The sequence below is a fragment of the Cryptotermes secundus genome, unplaced genomic scaffold, assembly GCF_002891405.2.
Source record: "Cryptotermes secundus unplaced genomic scaffold, Csec_1.0 scaffold968, whole genome shotgun sequence".
Lineage (NCBI taxonomy): Eukaryota > Metazoa > Arthropoda > Insecta > Blattodea > Kalotermitidae > Cryptotermes > Cryptotermes secundus.
The window spans coordinates 219,848-243,295 of record NW_019719376.1 but is presented as its reverse complement, the minus strand read 5'-3'; the positions used below and the strand labels follow the sequence as shown (position 1 = coordinate 243,295).

Below are 23,448 nucleotides of genomic sequence, written 5' to 3'. Positions count from 1 at the left end.
TAACACATTGTTTCACTCACGTATTCACTCATGCAGTGATCCATACATTACGGTACCACACAGTGTTCATCAACAGCCTGTAATATGGAATTCTATATATTTCTGAATGCTGTGTTCCTGTAACAAGCATTAAGTACATATTGTAGCCATTGTTACACTAGTCAAGCAAGTCAACAGTTCTTCCACCGCAGTGCTGTTGCTATTATTATTATTATTATTATTTATTCATATTATGTATTTTGCAGCTGCAATCTGGCGAACAGATCTGGATTTCATGGTTGTGCACCGAGACCGGCTCGTTGTCTTGAGTTTTATGACGTCACCGAATCATACGAACTTCCTGCCCACACCGCTGCCGTTTCACACGTCGTCGTCAGCAGTGCCGTCATCGAACTTCATCAACGTCACTGAGAACGTAACAATGGTGCCATCTATCAGTACTGCAAAGAGCCAAGCCTTGCGCAGTATGCAGGTACGACGAAGGTTTTTTTGCATAGACTGCATTTGTGAATATACCGCAAGTTTAGTGCGTTTTAAAGGCCCAACAGACTCGCTTCTACGATTTTGATATCCTTTGATACACACTTTCTCATATTTTTAAACCGAAATTTGTGTATGTATTTCTTGTTCCTTGCGCGAACATCAAATTATATTCATGCCACCCAATTTACTTTCTCATATTACTTACTTCTGGAGCTGAGCCACTCTTGAGAAGAAACCACATCTGCATCTATCCAATAATTTCCCAGCATTTTATGGAACCCGAAGATTCATTCAAATGTTCTCAAGAGCCCTCCACTGGTCCCTATCCTGAGCCAGATCAATCCAATCCACACCATCCCATCCTATCTCTCTAAGATCCATTTAATATTGTCCACCCACCTACACCTTGGTCTTCCCCGTGGTCTCCTTCCTTGTGGCTTTAACACCAATATCCTATATGCATTCCTTGTCTCCCCCATGGCCTACCCACCTCATCCTCCTTGACTTGATCATTCTAATTATACTTGGAGAGGAGTGCAAGTTACAAAGCTCCTCATTATGCAGTTTTCTTCAACCTCCTGTTACATCATCACTCTTCAGTCCAAATATTCACCTCAACACCCTGTTCTCAAACACCCTCAATCTGTCTTACTCTCTTAATATCAGAGACCAAGTTTCACACCCACACAGAACCACAGGCAAAATTATAGTTTTGTGTATTCTAATTTTTATGTTTTTGGACAGCAGACGAGAAGACAAAAGGTTCTGGACTGAATGGTAGCAAGCATTACCCAAGTTCAATTGCCTTTTAATTTCCTCCTCAATCAGGTTTTGATTTGTTATTGTTGTTCCCAAATATCTGAACTGTGCCACATTTTCAAAACATCTGTTTCGTATCATTATGTGATGATTTTTCCCTGCATTTTGGTGATGAGACAGCAACATATACTTAGTTTTCTCTGGGTTTACTTCTAGACCACCCTCCTTACTAGCACCAATTAAGGTTTGTATATTTATCTTTATGATTTCTATATTATCACAAAAATAGACATACATCATCGGCATAGGCCAACAGGTGATTTTTCCCGTTTAACTTCAGCCCCACCTGGTTTTACTGGACCTTCCTAATTCTAAAGCAAAGTTGAAAAGGAGTGTGATAAACATTTTCTTGTCTTAGACCATTCTGGATACACAGACTTTACTATACGTTTCGTTTAAACACATTTTAATCAGCCTAACTAGTTTTGTGGGTATCCCAAACTCTATCATAATAATGTACAATACTGAATCATAGGCTTTCTTGAAGTCTATGAATAGCTGATGTACTGTCTCATCGTACTCCCATTTTTTCTCCAATATCTGACGAATGCAAAAGATCTGACCTGTAGTTGATCTGTTACGTCGAAACCCACACTGATGATCCCCAATAATTTCATCTATATATGGACTTAACCTTGAAAGAAGAATATTGGACGAAGTTTTATATGAAGTTGATAGCAGTGATATCCCCCGATAATTACTACAGTCAGTTTTGTCACCCTTCTTGTGCATTGGTACAATAATAGACTCCTTCCACTGATCAGGCAATTTTTCCTTATTCCAAATAGATGTAATTAGATTGTAGATCTTAGGATGTAATATTTCGCCTCCCGCTTGAATAAGTTTTGCCGGAATTTGATCACTACCTGGCGATTTATACCGTTTCAATTTTGCAATGGCACTTTCAACCTCAAAAGGGCTAGGATCAGGTAATAATGGCTCAGTTGTATACATTTATATCTGCCTAACATCACTGACCCTATGTACATACATTCTATAACAGAGAGACGTAGTTCTTCCACCCGTTCAAAATGTTGTGGGACTCTGCAAGCAGATCACCCTTCTCATCCTTCACTAAATTACTTCTAGGTTGGTAACCCCGCTTAGAGTCATTTATTCCTCTACACAGGTCTCTAATGTTCTAGTTCTTACTGTTCATTGCAAGCTCATCAATTTTGTCTTTCAGATATAGATATTCCCTCTTTTTGTTCCTGAAATGCCTGCTGGTTTCGGGTCTTATATTGTTCAGATTATCCTTATATATTTTGTTTGGATCCTGTAACCATTGCAATTTGGCTCGTTTTCTTTGGTCTAGTAATTTTAAGAATCCTTCATCTAGCCATGGCTTATGCTTCTTCAGTTCATAATAACCTAGATTTTTCTTGGCAGAAATTTTGATATTCTCCCTAATATTTTTCCAAGCTTTATTAACATCCACCACAGTGTTCCAAGTTTCCCAAAGCCGCGAACCTATTTGAGATTTCAACACAATACTGCTCTTTACCCTCTACCTCATTTAATTTCTTGAGATTGAACCTCTCCATATTAACTCTGTCTGTTGCTTGTTTGCTCACTGCCACTCTTTCCCTAACCTTTGCCACGACCAGGTAGTGGTCAGTATCACAATCTGCTGCCCTGAATGATCGGACATCAAGTATACTTGAGTGCCATCTCCTATCTATCAAAATATGGTCTATTTGATTGTGTATCTTCCCATCAGGAGATGTCTAAGTAAATTTATGGATGTTACGATGCAGGAATGTTGTACTTTTGACAGTAAGATTTTTTGACGTGGCAAAGTTTACAACTCTAACTCCATTATCATTACTAATTTCATGCAAACTCTCATTCCCAATTGTTGGTTTGAAAATGTCTTCCCTCCCTACTTTGGCATTGAAATCTCCTAACAAAATATTCATAGGGTACTTCGGGAATTTATCAAATACATTTTCTAGTTCTTCATAGAATCTGTCTTTTATGTCATCAATTTTATCTTCTGTTGGTGGATGAACATTCATAAAAATGATATCACACCAGTGACCTTTTAGTATTATATATGATATCCTATCAATGACAAACACTACCCTCATAACTGCTGATATTATTCTCATATGTGCGAAAAAACCTGTACCTAATTCATGATTTTCATTCCCCTTTCCATAGAAAAATGTATATTCACCTGCTGGTGCGTTGCCACCTCCATCCCATTTGACCTCATGTAATTCCACTAAATCCAACTTATATTTTAAGATTTCTTCTGCCACTGCCCTGAGCAAACCTGCCCTATACAAACTTCTGACATTCCAGATACCGAATCTCATGTCCATTTTCTTTAGCTTAAGTCGTTTATCTAGAAGATTCATCCAGGTCCGAGGCTTTGTGTGCATTTTTGTAACAAAGTTATTTTTTATGGTGAGGAGTTTTTAGCCCCATGCCTAACCCCCAAGCTGGAGGGCCACCCCTTGACAGTTGTCCCAACTGCTTATTCAATATATTCGCAGCTTCCTTCCTTACCTGGAGGGCGTCTCCTCCATTCGCAATCTGAGCTCACACTATGCTGTGGTGACAAGGGATCCACCTAATATGGTTTTACTTTCTCATATACAGTGTTTAAATGAGGATGTCTTGTGATAGTGAAAAACATCGATCTCCAGATTTTGGTGGCTATATACATTTTTAAGTCCCCTGGAATGGAAATAAACGTGGTTTTTGTAATGCTCTTTTTGTATGTGTATGTGTACATGGATGTGTGCCTCACTAGTGTCTGAATAGTTGGACAAAATTTATTTTTATTACATATTTTACCAGTCAAGTGATGTTTTTCCGTGTTCTTATCTCTCCCACAGTGGCACATAGAATTTCTCCAACATTTAAATTTGTTACTGCAGCGTTTAATTTTATAATTTTACTTTGTTTTCAAAATGCATTATTTCAGTCATGTGTTATAAGGTTACAGAACAAAAAGCTACTGAAAGACCAATTATCAGACCTTATGTATCTATATTTTCATTTCTATAGCCAGTGTCTTAAAGGTAGTATGTATTTTTTTGTAAAGTTCTGTACTTTTGGCTTTACTCTGAAAAATCTGCCACTTTCGCCACTGGCTTTCATTTCCTTCAGACTGCGTGTTTGCACATGTATGCTTGAGCCATTCAGATTAAATATATGGGTTCTTGACTGGCCCCCGGTGTTTAGAAGTGAAACCAAATCATAGCAGTCAACTGACAAACCTCTCTAGTGACACTGTGTATGCCTCATTGATAAACAGAGTTTCTTATTGGTGTGGGCTTGAAAATTGTACTTTCTTTGCGAGCTCAAGTCTAGTATGGATGAATGAACTGAACTGTTCTTCCAAACATCATTGCAAAATTGTTATCTTTTACACACTATGAAATCATCACTAAAACATTTATATCACTGGAAACATTGCTGCAACTCAAGTGGCAGATATCAGCCCAGCAATGTGTCCTAGATTTTGGTTTCAGATTAGGCATGTTTTCTAAAAATTTTGGGGTATACTGATTTCTTTCTCTGGCTATAATTTCCGACATATCTGGCATACAAAACAACTCAAAATATTCCAGGGGGTACTGGGGTCTTCAAAATCAATGTTAATGCCAGGCTTGCCCGGAAACAGAAAATGTGATTGTTCAGCACCTGAATTTGCCCATACATCAGGTTGCATGCTACTGTTGTTGCTGACATTTTCTGCTTCATCAGAGCTGACAGTTTGTTCTCATTTCCACATTAATTTCACTATCAGTACTATAGTCACTCTCTGAAATACTACTATATCCATTCTCTTTTAACAGTTCATAAAACACCTTTTCATCGCTTATGCACATCTTCTTGCTAGGACCTGCCATAATGTTTGGTCAAAAGAACTTGAATCCAGGACAGCTCTCAAGCAATCAACAACTTCCTGTCACTCTCCAAAATAGCTAGAACATCTTGCAAGCACAAGTTTCCATTGCTGACTGGCATTGCCCATATCTACAACTGAGTATTTAGAAACATGCGTGATGCCTATAGACATCATGGCCACTATGATACAAAGTACTGCATGATGTCTACAGATGTCATAACCACGTGACTAGTTAGGGGTTTATCTGTCATAGGTCAGTACCTGATGAATATGAACACTTGAGCTCCAAAATTAGGAGCCCTTCAAATGGACCTCAAAAAACAAAATGGAGACCATCTCCCTAAACAAAACTTCAGGAAAATAATGAAGCCCAAACACAAAATTTTGTTTCTTTTAACAGGCTCTACTTCTCAGATCAATTTCATTGCTGTTTGGTATTCAGGAATAAACAGTGGTCTACTGAGCAACAATTGGTTTTATTTCCAAGGTACTGTAGGCAAGGTCAGTTGTTTATGAGAAAGTATGTGCAGTGTCTTCGCACAGTTCTCTTTGTTTTTGTTCTATCAAGAGTACAAATTATGAAGAAGGACCATGTTCTCAAACTTCTCGTTCTATTTTTTCCTCCAGAGTGAGAGACCAAGTATCACACCCATGCAAAATAATAAATGCAGATCACATATGTATTCTTTACACAAGATGCAAAATCACCAGAACTGCCATATAGGGTCCAAAGAAATCTGGTGTTTTGTTCTGCACTGAAAATTATAGGGAAAATTTTTTGTTGTTCCATACATTTATTAGCTGTGTGTATTATCAGTAAATTAAATTAAGTCTACTATTTTATGCAGGAGCTGGTATCACCCAATCTGGAGGCAGAGGAGTGGGCTACCAGCATGGGACCTGTGTCTGCTGAGTTCCTTAACTATGCACTGGCTCTTCTCGTGTATGCAGTGCGCTACCCAGCTGTGTTCTGGAACACCAACAAAGCCTTTGCAGCACTGTTTTCACTGCAGCTGTTGGCCAATGGTATGCAGAGTTTGCTGGCTTTTGCAGGAGTCAGTGTACTTTACAAGGTACAGGTAGTGGGGGCAGCTGAATCTCTGCCCCTGCTCAGGACCACTCAGCCCTTTCTGCTGAATGCACATGTTACACTAGCTTTGTTTGTGCTGTCCAGTATACTGGTTCTGGCTTCAAGCCTTGTGCTATACTTGTATGGCTATGGACGCTTCAACTCATTCCTGCGCACTGAGCGAGAGCGGCGAGTAGTGGTGCTGGGCAGTGCAGGTGGTCCCAGTTGGGGATACTTTACACACTGTGCTGCCCTGTGTGTGCTGTTGGCACTTGCAGTGTGCAATGCACCACTTCTGTTTGATTACACCATGGTATACCGTGGGTCACTGGATGGTGCCATCCTTGCCACAGCTGTGGGTGCCATCCTTCATCTGTTCCTGTGGATTCTTCTGTGGCTCCTCCTTACCATCAAACAGCACTGGGTTTTCAAACTGCGTGTCACTGTGGGACGTGCCACTGTCCGCTCTGCACGATCTGTCAAGCTTGTGACAGATGTGGATCTGGTGTCAGCACATCATGATGCCTTGGAGGCCCCTCTGCTGGTAGTTGGAAATGGCAGAACTTACACTATCGCAGACATATCACCCAAGAAGGCCATCATGAGTGTAATCCAACGGGCAGCTCTGGAGCGCAAGACCAAGGGTAAGGGACAATTTATTAACAGTATATAGTGCTGAGCCACTGTCTATGATACCCACTTGTATAACAGTTCTTACTTGCAGGCACTGGCAACACATTGCTAGAGATCACAATACTAATCTGGTCTCTGCATTACTCACAAAATTGCTCTTGCATGCAAGTACAGCAAAGTGTACAGTGCTCAACCTCTCAAATAACTCCTCCTGGTTGCAGGCAATGGACCTGTCCCCACTCCTGATGATGGTGAGGAGCAGATCTATTGGTTACGGCACAAGCCACCCTCACCTAAAACATCCCCTGAGGTGACCTCAGACCGCCTGACCTGGCTGAACCGCAAGCTGAGTGGCAAACACAAGGTGACCTTCGATGACAATGCCTCAGTTAGGTGAGACATGCCACAGCACACCAGCTGTTGAAGATAACCTTCTGTTTGATATTTGAACCATCCACATGTATCTTTGTATTATATCAAAATTTTGTCACAAAATGTTTTGGTGACTAAATAAGAAGATTAAAATAAGTATATTTAAGTCATTATCTGTAACCTTAGACATGAACCTTTATTTTTATTGACTTTACTTTTAACTTAATTTTGATCTTTTCTTCTGCTATTATTTCCATTGAAATATGGATTGATAGTTAAATCCTCCAGTTACATCTGTCATCCCAGATATTTTCTTCTCTTATCTGATTCCAACCCTTTAGTATAATAAAGCCTCATTATGATGTAATCACAAGGTAATTGAATATTGAGTTGATTCAGGCTGCTTTCCATTTAACATGGCCTTTTTAGATATATATGCAGTATTGTGCAATATGTATCCCATGTACGGGTGGTTCCTGTCACAAGTCAGCAGCAACTCATGCTAAATATGTATGGTGTACTCTTACTGAGCAGTTCCTATTTTGTGTTCTTTTCTTTCCTTCCTTCCTTTACTTATTCCTGCCTGTATCAGTAATCCATCATAGTAGTCTGTACATATTTGGTTGCCATTGTGAACATTGTGAAAGGAATTTTCCTTTTCAGATAGTTGAAAGAATGAAAGTGATATGACAGTTTCTTTTTATTACAGGCAAATTTAAACTGTTTCAGAAATGCAGAAAAAACTACAGACAGAATCGAATAGTTATATCTTCTGGGATATAACTCTGTGTAGTATGTTGAAAGTCAACTAATGTTTCAGAGAAACATGTCGCCTCCATCTTCGTGGTCAAAGAATAAACCAATCAAGAAACCAGCATGAAAGCCACACTGCTTAGCTTATACTTCAACCATGAAGACTGGAGTGACGTATCTCTGAAATGTCAGTTGACTTTCAGTGGACTACACAGTGTTATATCGTAGGAGACAGAACTCTTCTTACCACCATTGTGAGAACCTCAAACCCTATACAGACAGAATCGTTTAATTTGAATATGCAATATTGTTTAAGTACTTTAAACACTGATGACAAATCAAAATCATGTTCATGGCAAAATTAGAACAGATTACATTCAGAAAATGTATGCCAGTATTCAGTTCAGAATCTTTCATCTTCCCACATCCCATCTAAAAATGTTCCATGAAAGATAACATAGTCTACTTTCTGTGCTCATGATCTAGAGAAATTAATAGGATTCATAAAACTGTGGCTTGTTCAACCCCTGGATAAGATTACCTTTTCCCTTTTCCATTCCTGTGTTTCTGGTTGAGTCTATGGTGAATGTTTATAGTTACTGCAAAAAAATGCATTCCCATAACTTTTGCAATTGGTGTGTATTAACATAAAGGTGTACAGCTGTTGGTGCCCATCACAACTTCATGTAGAATGAATTATTGGTTACAAAAACACCAATACCCGTTATTCTTGTGAGCCATCTTTACAGTGAAAGTAAAATACAAATATAATTGAGGGAACAATTATAATAAGAATATTACAACATAATATTGAAAATCAGCCTGGTGGCAGGCTTGAATTATCTTAACTTCTAAATGAGAATTTCAAGTAACAAACATAAACCAGATGTTAGCAGAGTGGCACATTTTCCAGTGAAGCACAACTCTACCCAAAAAAATCTGACCTCTCTGCCTTGGAGGGCAAACCAGAATGCCTCTCTTCAGGACTTCAAATTGGAAAATTTCTCCAGAACAGGGCCTCAGATGATCACATACTGGATTGTAGAGGAAGGAAGAGGATGGGAACAATGATGATCAGATCAGGAAGGGAGGGTGGGAAAATGTTTCATGCATCACTGCTAATTGACTACATATCAGCTCAGCTGTTACACAGTACAAAACTCAAGTTCAGTTAAAGACACATGTTACTCTGCCATGAAAATAAACTAGTAGTTGTATGAGTGGCTTGGTACAGAACACTACTAGTAATATTCTGCCAGTGCCTGAAATTGGAGTGGTCTTGTGCCTATTTCTTGCCTCAGATTTAGTGCTTACATTTACATTTACATTTATTTTCACTTCATGGATCCAATCATCTCCCCATAGGGTTGGATATAAAACATGTCACATATTACAAATTCATGATGACTACACATCATGTCCTTGGTCCAATAAAATACAGGGGATGGACAAAAATATGGAAACACCCAACAAAAAACACATTACCATGACTAATATGGTGTAGGACAACCTCTGGCTTGCAGAACTGCTTGCAGTCTCCTTGGAATGGATAAATAGAGGTCCTGTATGATTTGCAAGGGAATCTTGTACCATTCTTCTGTTATCGATGATGGAGGTGGATAGCGCACACGCAGATTGCTCTCCAAAACAGACCACAAAAGCTGAATAATATTGATATCTGGCGATTGTGGGGGCCATGGCAGACGTGACACTTCATCTTCGTTCTCAAAAACCAGTCCTGGACGATGTGAGCCATGTGAACACAGGAATTGTTGGCTTGGTAAATGGCATCACCATTAGGGAACAAAGTTTGCACCATGGGATGGACCTGGTCACCCAAAATGGTCACATAGTCATTGGCAGTGACGTGACCTTGCAGGGTAATGATGGTTCCAACAGAGTACCACGATATGGCTGCCCATACCACATTTGAACCCCCGCCATGTTTCACTCTTGGCAGCAAACAATCTGGATCGTAAGCTTGGGATGGCGTTCTCCAGACGTAAACTCGGCCAGAAGTCGGAAACAGTGTGAAGGTGGACTCATCTGACCAGATGACCATCTTCCATTGCTCCATAGTCCAGGTTTGATGACTTCGGCACCACACTGTCCTCTTAGTGGCATTTTGATCACTGATGAGTGGCTTTGGAATTGCAGCTCGTCCAGAAATACCCTGCTTGTGGAGTTCCCTTCATACTCTTTTGGTGCTGACAGGGTTTGTGAGTGTGACATTCAGTTCAGCAGTCACTTTTGCAGCTGTAGTCTTCTTATTTTTTGTCACAATCCTACGCAATGTTCGTCTGTCTTGATCACTCAACACACATTTCCATCCATGCTGGTGTTTATCGGATACGGTTTTTTTCAGTCCTCCTGTATGCGGTCATAATCTTGGATACTGTGCCTCACGAAACACCAAAAACCTCGGCTACCTTGATTACGGAAGCACCCACCATATGGGCCCCAACAATTTGACCATGTTCGAATTCTGTTAGCTCTGACGTGATGCACAAAAAATTGCACAGAACACTCTCTCGACAACAAATGAAGCTTGTAACATATTGCGGAGGTTGTACAGGTAGTGGTGTTGGGCAGATATGACAACATGACCTACAGACGTCGCTAAAATAAACACTTCAATTCAGGCATGCATTTCACGAGGTGTTTCCACATTTTTGTCCATCCCCTGTATATAACCAGGCCTCATGCAGACAGCACAAGTTGTCAAGACAACATGCATAGGCCATGGAAAAACCACTGTCATATTCACACCTTGCCATTCCGCACACACTGGCCAGCCATATGATCAATACAGTTTCATTATAACATATTAAAATTCATAACAAGCACAGATGTCATACATACTATCACACTTACAACAATCAAGTCTCAACAACATATGTATAATACAAGCACACAGACCATTTATTAACTCTTAACTTTTGAGCCCCTTGCATGCTTGACAAATTCATCAGTAGAGTAAAATGAGTTACTTTGCAGATAATATCGTAAAACAAACCTAAATTGATTTTCATCATTTTTTAAAACAGATATTTGATGGCAGATGCTTGATGCCTGAATAATACACCCTTCTCTGATAGGATGATAAATGTGTTGTAGGTATGTGAAGGTGGTCATTGCTCTGGTACCAATCACATATACAGTATTATTGGTTTGAAACTTATCCAAATTATCAACAGCAAATATCATCAGTGAGAGCAAATATACACATGGGATTGGTAATATGCCAAGCTTTTTAAATAGATCTATACATGTATGAGTTGGGCCCACTCCCATCTTTATTCTTATTATTTTCTTTTGTATAACAAAGACCTTATGACTGTCTGATGTATTTTCCCAATATATTATTCTATATTTCACCAATGAATGATAATATGCATAATATACAGCTTTAAGACTATTTATATTTAATATATAAGATAATTTATGCATTGGAAAACCAACTGTGCTCAACTTATGAAGCAACAAATCTATATGTCCCTTACAAGTCAGATGATTATCCAGCTGCAAACTGAGAAATTTTATCGTTTCTACTTCTTTCAGCATTCTGTTAAAAAACATTGTATATAGAGGGTAGCTCGTAGCTGCTGTTGGGGTGAATTTTATCATTTTTGTTTTATCCAGATTTAACACAAATTGATTATTTTGAAACCATGTAAACATTTGATTAAAAACAGCATCCAATTTTATTTTTAAATTATAGTAGTCTTTAGCTGTGCAAAGAATACTAGTGTCTTCTGCAAACATAATAACTTCAGAAATTCTACTTATTTCAAAGGGGAAATCATTTATGTACATATTAAAGAGTCAGGGTCCCAACACCGATCCCTGAGGCACACCACATCCAACAATTTCCCAGTTAGAATAATATTTATTATTTATATAATTTAATTCCACCCTTTGCATCCTATATTGGTGATAAGATTTGAACCATTGCAATAATACACCCTGCACTCCATAGTACTGTAGTTTCAGTAACAGAGGTTTGNAAACATTGTATATAGAGGGTAGCTCGTAGCTGCTGTTGGGGTGAATTTTATCATTTTTGTTTTATCCAGATTTAACACAAATTGATTATTTTGAAACCATGTAAACATTTGATTAAAAACAGCATCCAATTTTATTTTTAAATTATAGTAGTCTTTAGCTGTGCAAAGAATACTAGTGTCTTCTGCAAACATAATAACTTCAGAAATTCTACTTATTTCAAAGGGGAAATCATTTATGTACATATTAAAGAGTCAGGGTCCCAACACCGATCCCTGAGGCACACCACATCCAACAATTTCCCAGTTAGAATAATATTTATTATTTATATAATTTAATTCCACCCTTTGCATCCTATATTGGTGGTAAGATTTGAACCATTGCAATAATACGTCCTGCACTCCATAGTACTGTAGTTTCAGTAACAGAGGTTTGTGACTGACGCAGTCAAATGCCTTGGCTATATCACAAAATATACCAGTTACATATTCTTTTCTATTCCAAGCTGTAAGTATTACATTGTTTAATTTATATATAGCATCTTCAGTTGATAATCCCATTTGGAATACTNCAGCATCCAATTTTATTTTTAAATTATAGTAGTCTTTAGCTGTGCAAAGAATACTAGTGTCTTCTGCAAACATAATAACTTCAGAAATTCTACTTATTTCAAAGGGGAAATCATTTATGTACATATTAAAGAGTCAGGGTCCCAACACCGATCCCTGAGGCACACCACATCCAACAATTTCCCAGTTAGAATAATATTTATTATTTATATAATTTAATTCCACCCTTTGCATCCTATATTGGTGATAAGATTTGAACCATTGCAATAATACATCCTGCACTCCATAGTACTGTAGTTTCAGTAACAGAGGTTTGTGACTGACGCAGTCAAATGCCTTGGCTATATCACAAAATATACCAGTTACATATTCTTTTCTATTCCAAGCTGTAAGTATTACATTGTTTAATTTATATATAGCATCTTCAGTTGATAATCCCATTTGGAATCCATACTGCTCTGAAAGTAATATTTGTTTTACAATATGATCATTGAGTCTTCTAAAAATTTCTGTTTCAAATACTTTTGCAAACCCAGTTACTATATATAATGGCCTGTAGTTACTAATAACATCCTTTTCCCCTTTTTTGTATACTGGCTTAATAATTGCATATTTTAATCTTTCTGGATATAGACCCATGGTTAATGACTTATTGCTTACATAAGTTAGAGGTTTACTAATTTGTTGTCTGCACAGTTTTATAATTTTATTAGTTATGCCATCATAATCTGAAGAGTTTTTCAAATTTAATTTGTTAATTATACTAATTGTTTCCTCTTCTGCAACTAAATTAAGATTCATATCTGGAAAACCCTTAGGGAAATGGGTATGCAAGTATGACATTGCAGTAAAACATTAGTTTTCTTAATATTAAGATGTTCTGTTACTGATGTGAAATATTTATTAAAACTATGAGCAGCTTCATCAATATTTATTTTTTTACTATTATTTTGAAAAGTTTGTAGTAAACATTCTTTATTATTATTGTTATTCTTCCCTGTTTCAGTGTTGATAATGTTCCAGATAGTTTTTATTTTGTTTTCAGCTTATGTAATTAACTGATTTTAATATTTCCTTTTAGCTTCTCTTATTACTCTTATTAATATCATGCAGTAGGATTTATAGTATGATTTAAACAAATAATTGTAATTGCTTCTACTGAGAATGAACAAAGATTCCTTCCATCTACAGGAGGTACTTATTCCAGCTGTTATGCAGCCATTATCATTGTGTTTGTTTGTTTGTTACATTTTGCTTAGGAAAGCATGACTGATAGACAAGTAAATACCTATTTAAAAATGAATTTAATATTTCGTTTACATCATTAAGTTTATATATATTTTCCCATTTTTCATTAGGTGGTTTATTAAGAAACTGTGCAGTTAAATCTTCATTTACTAATCTTGTGATTCCCTGCACTTTTTTCTTCTCCAGGTAATTGATATTTTTCAGTATGAGACACTGAACATCTTGATCCGATAGTCAATTGCTAATAGAGATAACATCATATGAATTTATCCTTGCATTATCATTAAAAATATTATCAATTGCAGAGCTTTTGGTCTCAGTTATTATATATGTAGTTGGGAACTGTACTGTATGAAATATATTATATGATTGCAACAGCACTAGTAGTTGTGTTTTACATTTCGTCTCTTCTAAAAAATTTACGTTACAATCACCACATATTATAAATTCAATTTTTGGTTCAGTACCCTACTCTATTAGCAGTTCATTCCAATGCCCGAGAGCAGAAATAATCAGTCTGCGTTTTCCTTCTGGTCTTCTTTTTCTCATATATCCAGAATCACTAACAAATACATAACTACCTCCCTTGATGGAAAACAGTTCTTCTAGGTAACTGTTACCCAGCTAATCAAGAAATTCCTCTGATTCTATGGAAGCTGAAAATTCATTATCATGTTTACATGAGCCCACTGCTATTGCCTGTCATGAGCCAGATGAATCCAACCCACACCCTTCCACACCCTATTTCTTTAATATCTGTTTTAGTGTTACACTCCTCTCTACATGCAAATCTTCAAATTGGTCTCTTTCCTTCGGTATTCTGACCCAAATTTTATGTGCCTACCTGGTCTACCGGCTGGACTTGATCACTCTCATTATACTTGGCAAAGAGTGGAAGTTATGAAGCTCTTCTTTATTCAGTTTCCTCAAACCTCATATCACTTTATCCCTCTTTGGTCCATATATTCTCCTTAGAACCCTGTTTTCAGATATCCTTGATCTATGTTCCTCCCTCAGTATCAGAAACCAAATTCACACCCATGCAAAATGACAGGAAAATCTGTAGTTTTGAATATCCTAATATTTATGTTTTTAACAGCAAATGAGAAGACAAAAAGTTCTGCAATGAATGACAGCAAGCATTGCCCAAATTCAGTCTCTTCTTAATTTTTGCACATATTAAATTTTGATTTCTTACTGTTGTTCCAAAATACAGTAAGCCCTTGGTTGGGCGTGCCATAGCTCAGTGGTTAGTTGCTGGCTTCCCACCGAGATGGCCCGGGTTCGATCCCGGGTCTGGTAAAGTGGGATTTGTGGTGGACAAAGTGGCGCTGGGGCAGGTTTTCTCTGAGTATTTCGGTTTCCCCTGCCAATCTTCATTCCACCAGTTGCTCCACAATCACCCTCCCCTATCATCTTGGGCTGGTACGATAGGCCAGAAGTGACCGCAGTACAGGGGACTTAGTCCCACCCCATTAGCAATAGAAAAAAAGCCCTTGATTTATGATGGTTTGATATATGCTGATTTGTATACCACTGGTTTGAACGTTTTCCAGTAAATCCATTTTTTTCTCCCAAAATTCTATAAAATTCTGTATCATGCCACAACTATCAAGAAGTGTCCTTGTGCAGCCCTATTGGGCATCTGTTCATGGCAGTGCTACTTTTGGGTATACAAGCAGCAGCAAGAACAAGAAGAGCCCATTTAATGGTCTGTAGAAACCGGTGGCCATCAGGAAATTCTGACTGGGGTTGATAGTTATCTGTAGAGGTTAGGCAACATTCATCCTGACTGGGAAGAGAGTTGTCCTGTTAGAAGAGAAATCAATGCAGTGCTGTATCCTTATTACAATGTTCTGTCAGAGCAGTGGCATCAAACAAGGCAAAGAACCCTCCTTTCTTATTTTAAAAAGAAATCTGAAGGGCCTCCAGTTGATCCAAGATGGCAGATCATCAACTTGACCCTAATGATCCACAGCCAGGGCATTCCTCATGTCAGCAAAGCCTACATATTTATGTACAATGTAAATGTGATGCAAATCCATGTATTGTATAATATTTGTTTATGTTTAATGTATTTAAATGTTTTATATTATTTTATGAAAGAGAGTCTAAATTCTTTTATACATGGAATGCATCCCATTATAATTTGTCTTCCTTTTATGCTGATTCACTAGGTTCCTGGTCCTCTCTAGGAACTTAACCCTGGCTTAAAACAAGAGCCTACTGTGTAGGTACTGTGCCACATTTTCAAAGGATCTATTAGCTATTTTTATGTTGGACAAGAATGAGGTACAAATAGGTAAAGTTGTGTCTGTGCTTAACTAATTTAGCTCTGTGCCATGAAAACGAATGGGGAGAGGGGGTATATAGATCCATGTATTCCTGACCTCAGCACTAGCTGGAGGTGAGTAGTCAGCTTCACGGCCCTGCTGCTTTACCCCTGGGGAAAGAGCCTTAGGTACTGATAGTAGGCTGGTTGGGCCCCTTAACCTGCCTGAATGATGTGAAGAGGGAAGAAGTTTGACTGTCACATGATAGAGTAACTATAGATGGGGTTTGGATTGGTAATTGGATTTATTAAACACTTACAGATCGTAACTACAAGTAACTATAACCCTATCACTAATTCACACACTCAGCAGTTCACTACAGCACATATTAAATCTTCTCTGTCTTCACTGGTTATCGCCTGGTAACTGATTCCAATGTTGTAGCTTCCTCAGCTTCTGTGTTCATGGCCTTACTGGCTGGTGCCTGTATCACAACTAACTAAACTGTAGACTTGTCCTGCTTTTAACACCTCAGCACTGAATGCCCAGAAAATGCAGCTGTCACATGGACCATGTAGAGAACACCGCTTTCCAGTTAGTCCATTGGTGTATGTTAGGAATCTGTTGCCTAGCAATGGGCGTTGTTTACAGAGCCATTACTTAGCAATGGGTCTACATGCTACAACATGTTACCAAAATTTTCCTTTCATTTTCTCTTATAGGTGCTGTGAAAGTGGTAAGGTTTATTTCCCAGAGAGTTAGTGGCAGTGTTACCAAGGGGTAAGAGTCCATATGTGGCAGTGATGAAGGGTGACTATAACACCCGTATGTTTGTTGGTTCTTTCCCAGTGTTTTACCTAACCCTTGCAGCAGCAGGATAGGATTAAGTGATTATGATTGTCATTTACAGGCAGACACCAAACTCACCTCCAGGGAGCAAAGCAGGTGCTACAAATTATGAAGCTTTTTGTTATGTAAATTTTTTCAGCCTCTTGTCACGTCCACTTTTTGTTAGTGCCATGTTTTCAAACACCCTCAGTCCATGTCCATCCTTCAATGTGAGAGACCGAGTTTTATGAGCGTACAAATAAATTTAGAACTCTACATATTATAATCTTAATGTTTTTAGATAGCAGGTGTATAGACAAGATTCTGAACTGAATGACAGGGAGCATTATTATTAGAACTTAAGCAGTTCTTAATTTTAAATAAATATGGAAATGAGCTTGGTATTAAATAATATTGTTGATTTCTTCTTGAATGCAGTTTTAATTTCATAACAGTCATTCCTATTTTCTTTAACTTTGCCATTTCTTTAGAAAACTTACATTATGGTGAAGAAAGAGCAACATAAACTTTGTTCTTTTTGTTTTTACTTTTAGACCATCTTCCTTACTAGTGTCTGTAGCATCTATTGAAGCTCTTTTTGTTTCTATATGGCATTTGTGTTTCCTCAAAGTAAGTTAACATCATCAGCATAGAATAGAAGCTTGATTTATCCAATTCAGTTTCGGTCTCTAGTGGTGTTCATAGACCTTACAAATGGTAAATTTGAAATCAAAGGTAAAAAGAAATGATGATGGGGAATCACCTTGTTGTGGACCATTCTGAGTAGGGAACACATCAGACAAATGTTTCCTTACTGTAGGTGTCATTTAAATACTTGTAATTACCCTAACTGTTTTATGGATACAATACAATGGCACTTTATGCAAATTTGAAATAGTGCGATATAAAGAATATTAATAAAGTGTCACTTTTTGCACAAAGTTTAAAATAATGTGAAAAAAAAAATTGGCAAGAATCACGATTGTGTTTCAAAACTTGTCTGTAATTGTGTGAGGTCTTCAGGAATGCATCACTTGTACAAAATGCAACCACACTGTATGTTGAATTCAATGAGAAAACAGCATAACCACCATAACTGAATCATAGGCTTACTTGAAATCTGTAATTAAGTGCTGTACTATCCCACTATTCATTTATTTTTGTCCAGTATATATGAATGCAGAATATCTCATCTATAGTTGAGGTATTTTCCACAGTAATAATCATCAATAATTTCATTTGCATATGGCATTAACCTTAAGAAAAGAGTGATGAAAACATTTTTATATAAAATTGATAACAATGATATACTTCAATAATTATTACAGTCTTCTATATCACCCTTTTAATAAATAGGTACAATAACAGATTTCTTCCACTGCTGTAGTAATTTTTCCTTATTCCAAACAGAAGTAATGAATTACTGGATCTTTGGGTGTAATGTTTCAACATCAGCTTATGAATAGATAGGTTGAATTTGGATCCATGATTTGTAATTTCAAGTTGAAAGATGTTCTGTCAGCCCAAAGCAGAGGTGGAATTTTTTATCATAGGAAGGGCAAGTCACTGCTAGCAAAGTCTGGTGGAAGTAAGGGAAACAAGGCACTCGACCAGCTGACTGAAAGTGAGGAGGATGATGGTGACTATGCAACCCTACGGGAGATTCCAAGTGACACTGTGTCTGAGGAGAACAAGGTACTGACTTACACATATTGCTTGCCATATGAAGGTTTGTATTATGACATTTTGCACATATGAACTATTATAAGGAAGTGCATACCCGCAGTTTGGCTTGTCATCCAGACATAAATAAATCACTCATCCAGAATTTCTTCCAAACAAGAATGACATTTTTTATCATTAACTTAATCATTGAGGAACAGAACCCCAAGTTATAATATTACAGCTATGGGAAAGAGTGATTTGCATTACAAAATGTTTCTCTCCAGGAACATATCATTTGTCAGAGTAGAGACTGTACTTCCCTGATCACGAGCTGTATGCTGCTATGTTAATAACCTCTGGGTGTTTTAGTGCTGTCCTCTAACTGTAGAAATGCTAAGCAGTAACTGTATTCACTACCCTGTAACTGACCTATAATGGTGTTAGTGCTACCCTCTAACTGTACTGTCCTGCCCTCTGCAGCTCCTGGACTCTGCACTGAGGGATGACAGCATCACATATGCTCGCACAAACCGAGATCTCACACCAGGAGATTATGAGGACCCTAGCCCCCTCCTCACCCCAGAGCCATTTCATAATGAGTTGCCACCTCCTAAAATCTCACGTGACACTCCTGCTACTGCCCCTGTCACAGCAGTGGTGCATAGCAGCACTGCAGACTCAGAGCAGGTGAGTAATATAGAATGAACTGGGGTGTCACTAACATCTGACACTTATAGGTGAGTGTTTGTGAGTGTAGTGCAGTGTAATATCAGGAGAGGTGAGAACAACCTGATGTTTGTAGGTGAGAGGGTCAAGTTGTAAAGCACTATGATATCAGACTATAGTGAGAACAGCCTAATTCTTCCACATGAGTAAGTATAATTTTATGTTGAGGAAAGCCAGACATTTGTGACTGGCTCAGAATGTGAAGTAGTAGAATATCTGCCACAGACTGGCTCAGAGTATACTGAATCAAGCTGTCAGCCTTACATTCAGTGCTTGTGTTGCAGCCAGTCACCACCACACCACGCTGTCTACGCCGTGCAGATTCAGGAATGCCTCATGATGAACTGACTCCTCGCTCTGATTCTGATAGCTCAGGAGGCTCTCCACCAAGTCATAGTGAGACTTCTAGTGGTGTGCACTCCAACTCAAGCTCTGAGACTCACAAGCCACGATCCACAAGTGTAGATGACCTAACAATGGAGTCGTCACGGCAGCCTTCTCCTCCTTGGCGCAGCTTCTCACTACAGCGTAATGTGGTGCCACCCCCACCACCCCATGTTGCAGAAAGCACTGTAGTGATTCGGCGCAGCAAGCAGGCTCGCCCCAAAACAACAGATGAGCCCTTTGGCCGCTCCACCAACATGCGCATGACATCATTTACAGACCACCCTGCTGCCACACTTCCCCTGTACCCTACACAACAAGTAGCCACAGTATACCCACACTGCTCCACCATGCCTCTCCCTACAGGTGGGCCCAGCATCCCCCGTCAGCACACAACCATTCCTTCACATGTACGTCTCTTTAATCCATTCATGAAGCGGCTGCACCATTGTGCTAGTGGAGTAGTGCCCAGTACAGGGCTGTCTGGGGGACACCACACCTTCCCTCACAAGTACAGCCCATTGCAACACAAGCAGGACCGGGACTCAGCCAACTTCTCCATGGCATCAAGTGGTGACTCAGATCAGTACCTGCCGCACACATAAAGATGGCATGTAATAAATAACAGACAGCAGCAAGTGAGACAGGTTCCATGCACGAGTACATACAGTGGACCAAAAGCATACCTCCATGTTGTATAGTTCAGTCATTTTTTTTGCAAGAATATTAATGCTGTAAGAAATCTACAATTGTAAAGGAACAATACTGGTTCAAGATTTCTGGGCTTGAGCTCAGTTTTCCTGGCACTTTAAAATGCAAACTTTGCTTTTTACAGTATAAAGTTTGCATTTTATTCAAGCACAATGAGTTTGAATGGATCACTTCAGCAACAAGGCTTCTCAGTCTTATGTTTTAAGTGAATCATATATAGAGAAAATTATGTGATATTAATTCCTCATACATATGCAGCGATTGACCCTGGAAACAAATAAATTACTCATTCTGGAACTTGTTTACGATTTATTAAAATTCAACTTGTTGTTACATTATATATATTTGTGTAGAGGCTACAGAATCCTAACATCTGGAAGATGTGACATTATAGTGAAGATTAACTTCTTGTCTCATTTAATTCAGATATTCAAACTTCTTTCAAGAACATGACCTGAAATTGTACTTTTCATATGGTATCTAACTTCCCTTTCAGGAAATTTTATTCTAACCAAAACATCATATGGAGTAATTATAAAGGATAGAGGATCTTGCTGATCAAATTTGTTTCATAATGCCTGGAATACTTTTCAGACTGTAGTATCATGTGAAATATAATAACAGCTTCAAAACTTAATTTGACATAAGACTCAATGAAATTAAGTCAACGGTAAATTCAAGAAATGCTTATTGTTTCACGTGCTTTTGAAAACACTTGATATGGTACATAGAACCACATTTTGTTATGTCTAGTTGTGAAATATGGATTTGCACATTGATGGATGAACAAAAACTATATGTATCTGAATGTAAAATTCCAAGAACCTAAGAGAAAGAAAAAAGTTGGGAATAGAGGAAGTTACATAACAAAGGATTTTGTGAATTTATGTTCCTAAGTATTGTTATGGGAGTTAAATGAAGGAATTTATGCATGTATAGCTCACATTGGTAAAACCAAGAAATGCATATAGGTGATCATTTGAAAAATGGAAGGATATGGGAAGATAATATTAAAATGCATTTTAGAAAAGTAGGATGTAATGATGTGGACTTGACTGGCTGGAAGTTTTGCAACTGTTCTGTGTCTTACTTAATGCATTGCTGTCTGTGTATGATGATGGAAGTTAGAAGATTTTTCTATTCAGCATTCATATGCTGCCACAGTAAGGACCCATGTTGTCGACATGGTATTCTGACATCACAACGAACATTCTCTCCATCTGTCTACATGTTGTGTGTGATGCTTACTGTTTGCTGATAGCCAGTTGTACATAGTTTTTGTGGCTGTCAAAGTAAGCGAATAATTTGCACATACAATATTTGTACTCAGTCATGTGAAAATATTCATTCTTTATATCAAAACCAAAGCAGAAATCTTGTCATCGGGTGGCTAGTATTCTAACAACAGATGCCATTTAAAGGAATCTGGTTGAATGATTGTAACTTGTGATTCAAATTTAGAGAATGGACAAAGTTTTGTTACAGCTTTCACAGTGATAGCTTGGTCATGATAAGGGAAGAATTCTCATTCATTCTTATAAGTCAAACTGTAGGACTTTTAGAAAGTGTCAGATGAAAATAAAGTGTGGAAGTTAACTCATAATATGCATGGTCACTGTTAGGATGGGTGACTGCATTCTGGCATATTATTATACTAGGAAGCTGGAGACACCCACTTAAGCACTGGTTTACAAACACTTGTAGTGACCCTAAATCTGTTCGAAGTAGAACCTCCCACACTCAGACTAAACTTCCATACATTTTTTAACACAAAAAAAAACATTCTTGTGATAACATTTTGTGACTGAACCAGGAGCGTGAAATTGAAAGCCACTGAACTGTAGCCTCATGACTTGAACTGTATCATGATGTGATTGGCACATGCTGTAATTCAGAGTATAAGTTCAAATATTTGAGTAAGCGTATAGTTTACAATTTTGTATGTAAGGAAATCATGAGAGTGAATGATGATCTTCATTGTTTCCTTGATATTTATTATATCCACCCGATGACCACCTGGGTACCAACATACCTGTCTGTGTGTGTGTGTGTGTGTGTGCGTGCGCGCGCCTGCCTGCCTGCCTGCCTGCCTGATGATGATTTTGTACATAGCCTGGCTGAGTCTCCCACAAGATAGGTCTGACACATGGTATGGCTATACACACACAACCTGCCAGAGGTTTGTAAATTTTTAAAGTTTTTGTACTGATTTTCATACATTTTATATGTTGCATTTTGTGAAGAGGCAAGTTGTGTGTGAGACCAAAGCACATTCCATCAGCTTGTATATCAACAAGTCTGCCTTTTGCATTCCTTGTCTACCTCTGCTCTGGCCTTGCTCTGGTGGGAGTACTTGGCACTTGTATAAAGACTGATGTGTCTCACGTGTCTTTACATTTGTATGAAATGATGCACTTTTCTGATTCATGATATTTGTAAAAACATTTTCTCTGTGTGTAATGTGTACTTCAGTCATGCAATAAAGAACCTGCAGTACGTCTACTAGTGCTTCTATTTCTTCTCTGCTTGACAGGTTTTCAGGGTTTGCCATAGTCAGCACTGTAAACTAAGCTAGTAAAGCTTCCTTCCATATTCTTTTATAGTGCTTTTAATCATAATCTTTCAGGTTGATAAGACATTGTTAAATAAACCAAGAAACAAAAATCCTGCAGCTGTCAGCTAGTTTGTTCTTTTTATTTGCTAAATTAATTACCGGATCAGTAAAACAAATCTAACCACATTTTGTGACAACAAACATTATTTTGTAATTTGTGTTAGAGTACTGATTGAGGAAAGTTTTCTGTGTGTCTGGCAGCTGCAAAAATAATGTGTAATGATGGTATGCAGTCATGAGAATTCTTGTTGGAAAATGCACTTTTATTACAAGATGGTGCTCTACTCATAAGTCTAAGCCACCAAATCAGTGCTATAAAATGGCTCAGCCCACCAAGAAGAAGAATCAAACCAACTGTGTGCCTCTGTACTGCAGAACATCACTGTACAAGTGGATGGTATTGAGTACTGTGAGTTTTATATTTTTTGTAT

The 23,448-nt window shown here is 38.1% G+C and overlaps 1 protein-coding gene across 1 annotated transcript in view; it reads left to right on the top strand.

Annotated features, from left to right (window-relative positions):
- Positions 1 to 22,905, top strand: part of LOC111865717 (protein tincar) — an 86,101-nt gene extending 63,196 nt beyond the window's left edge. Inside the window, exons 4-9 of the mRNA XM_023853953.2 lie at positions 246 to 472; positions 6,016 to 6,880; positions 7,091 to 7,262; positions 18,471 to 18,612; positions 19,063 to 19,269; positions 19,593 to 22,905. Of these exons, the coding sequence (XP_023709721.1) occupies positions 246 to 472; positions 6,016 to 6,880; positions 7,091 to 7,262; positions 18,471 to 18,612; positions 19,063 to 19,269; positions 19,593 to 20,297 (2,318 nt within the window). The 3' untranslated portion in view covers positions 20,298 to 22,905. The remainder of the gene's footprint in view (positions 1 to 245; positions 473 to 6,015; positions 6,881 to 7,090; positions 7,263 to 18,470; positions 18,613 to 19,062; positions 19,270 to 19,592) is intronic.
- The last annotated feature ends 543 nt before the right edge of the window (positions 22,906 to 23,448 follow it).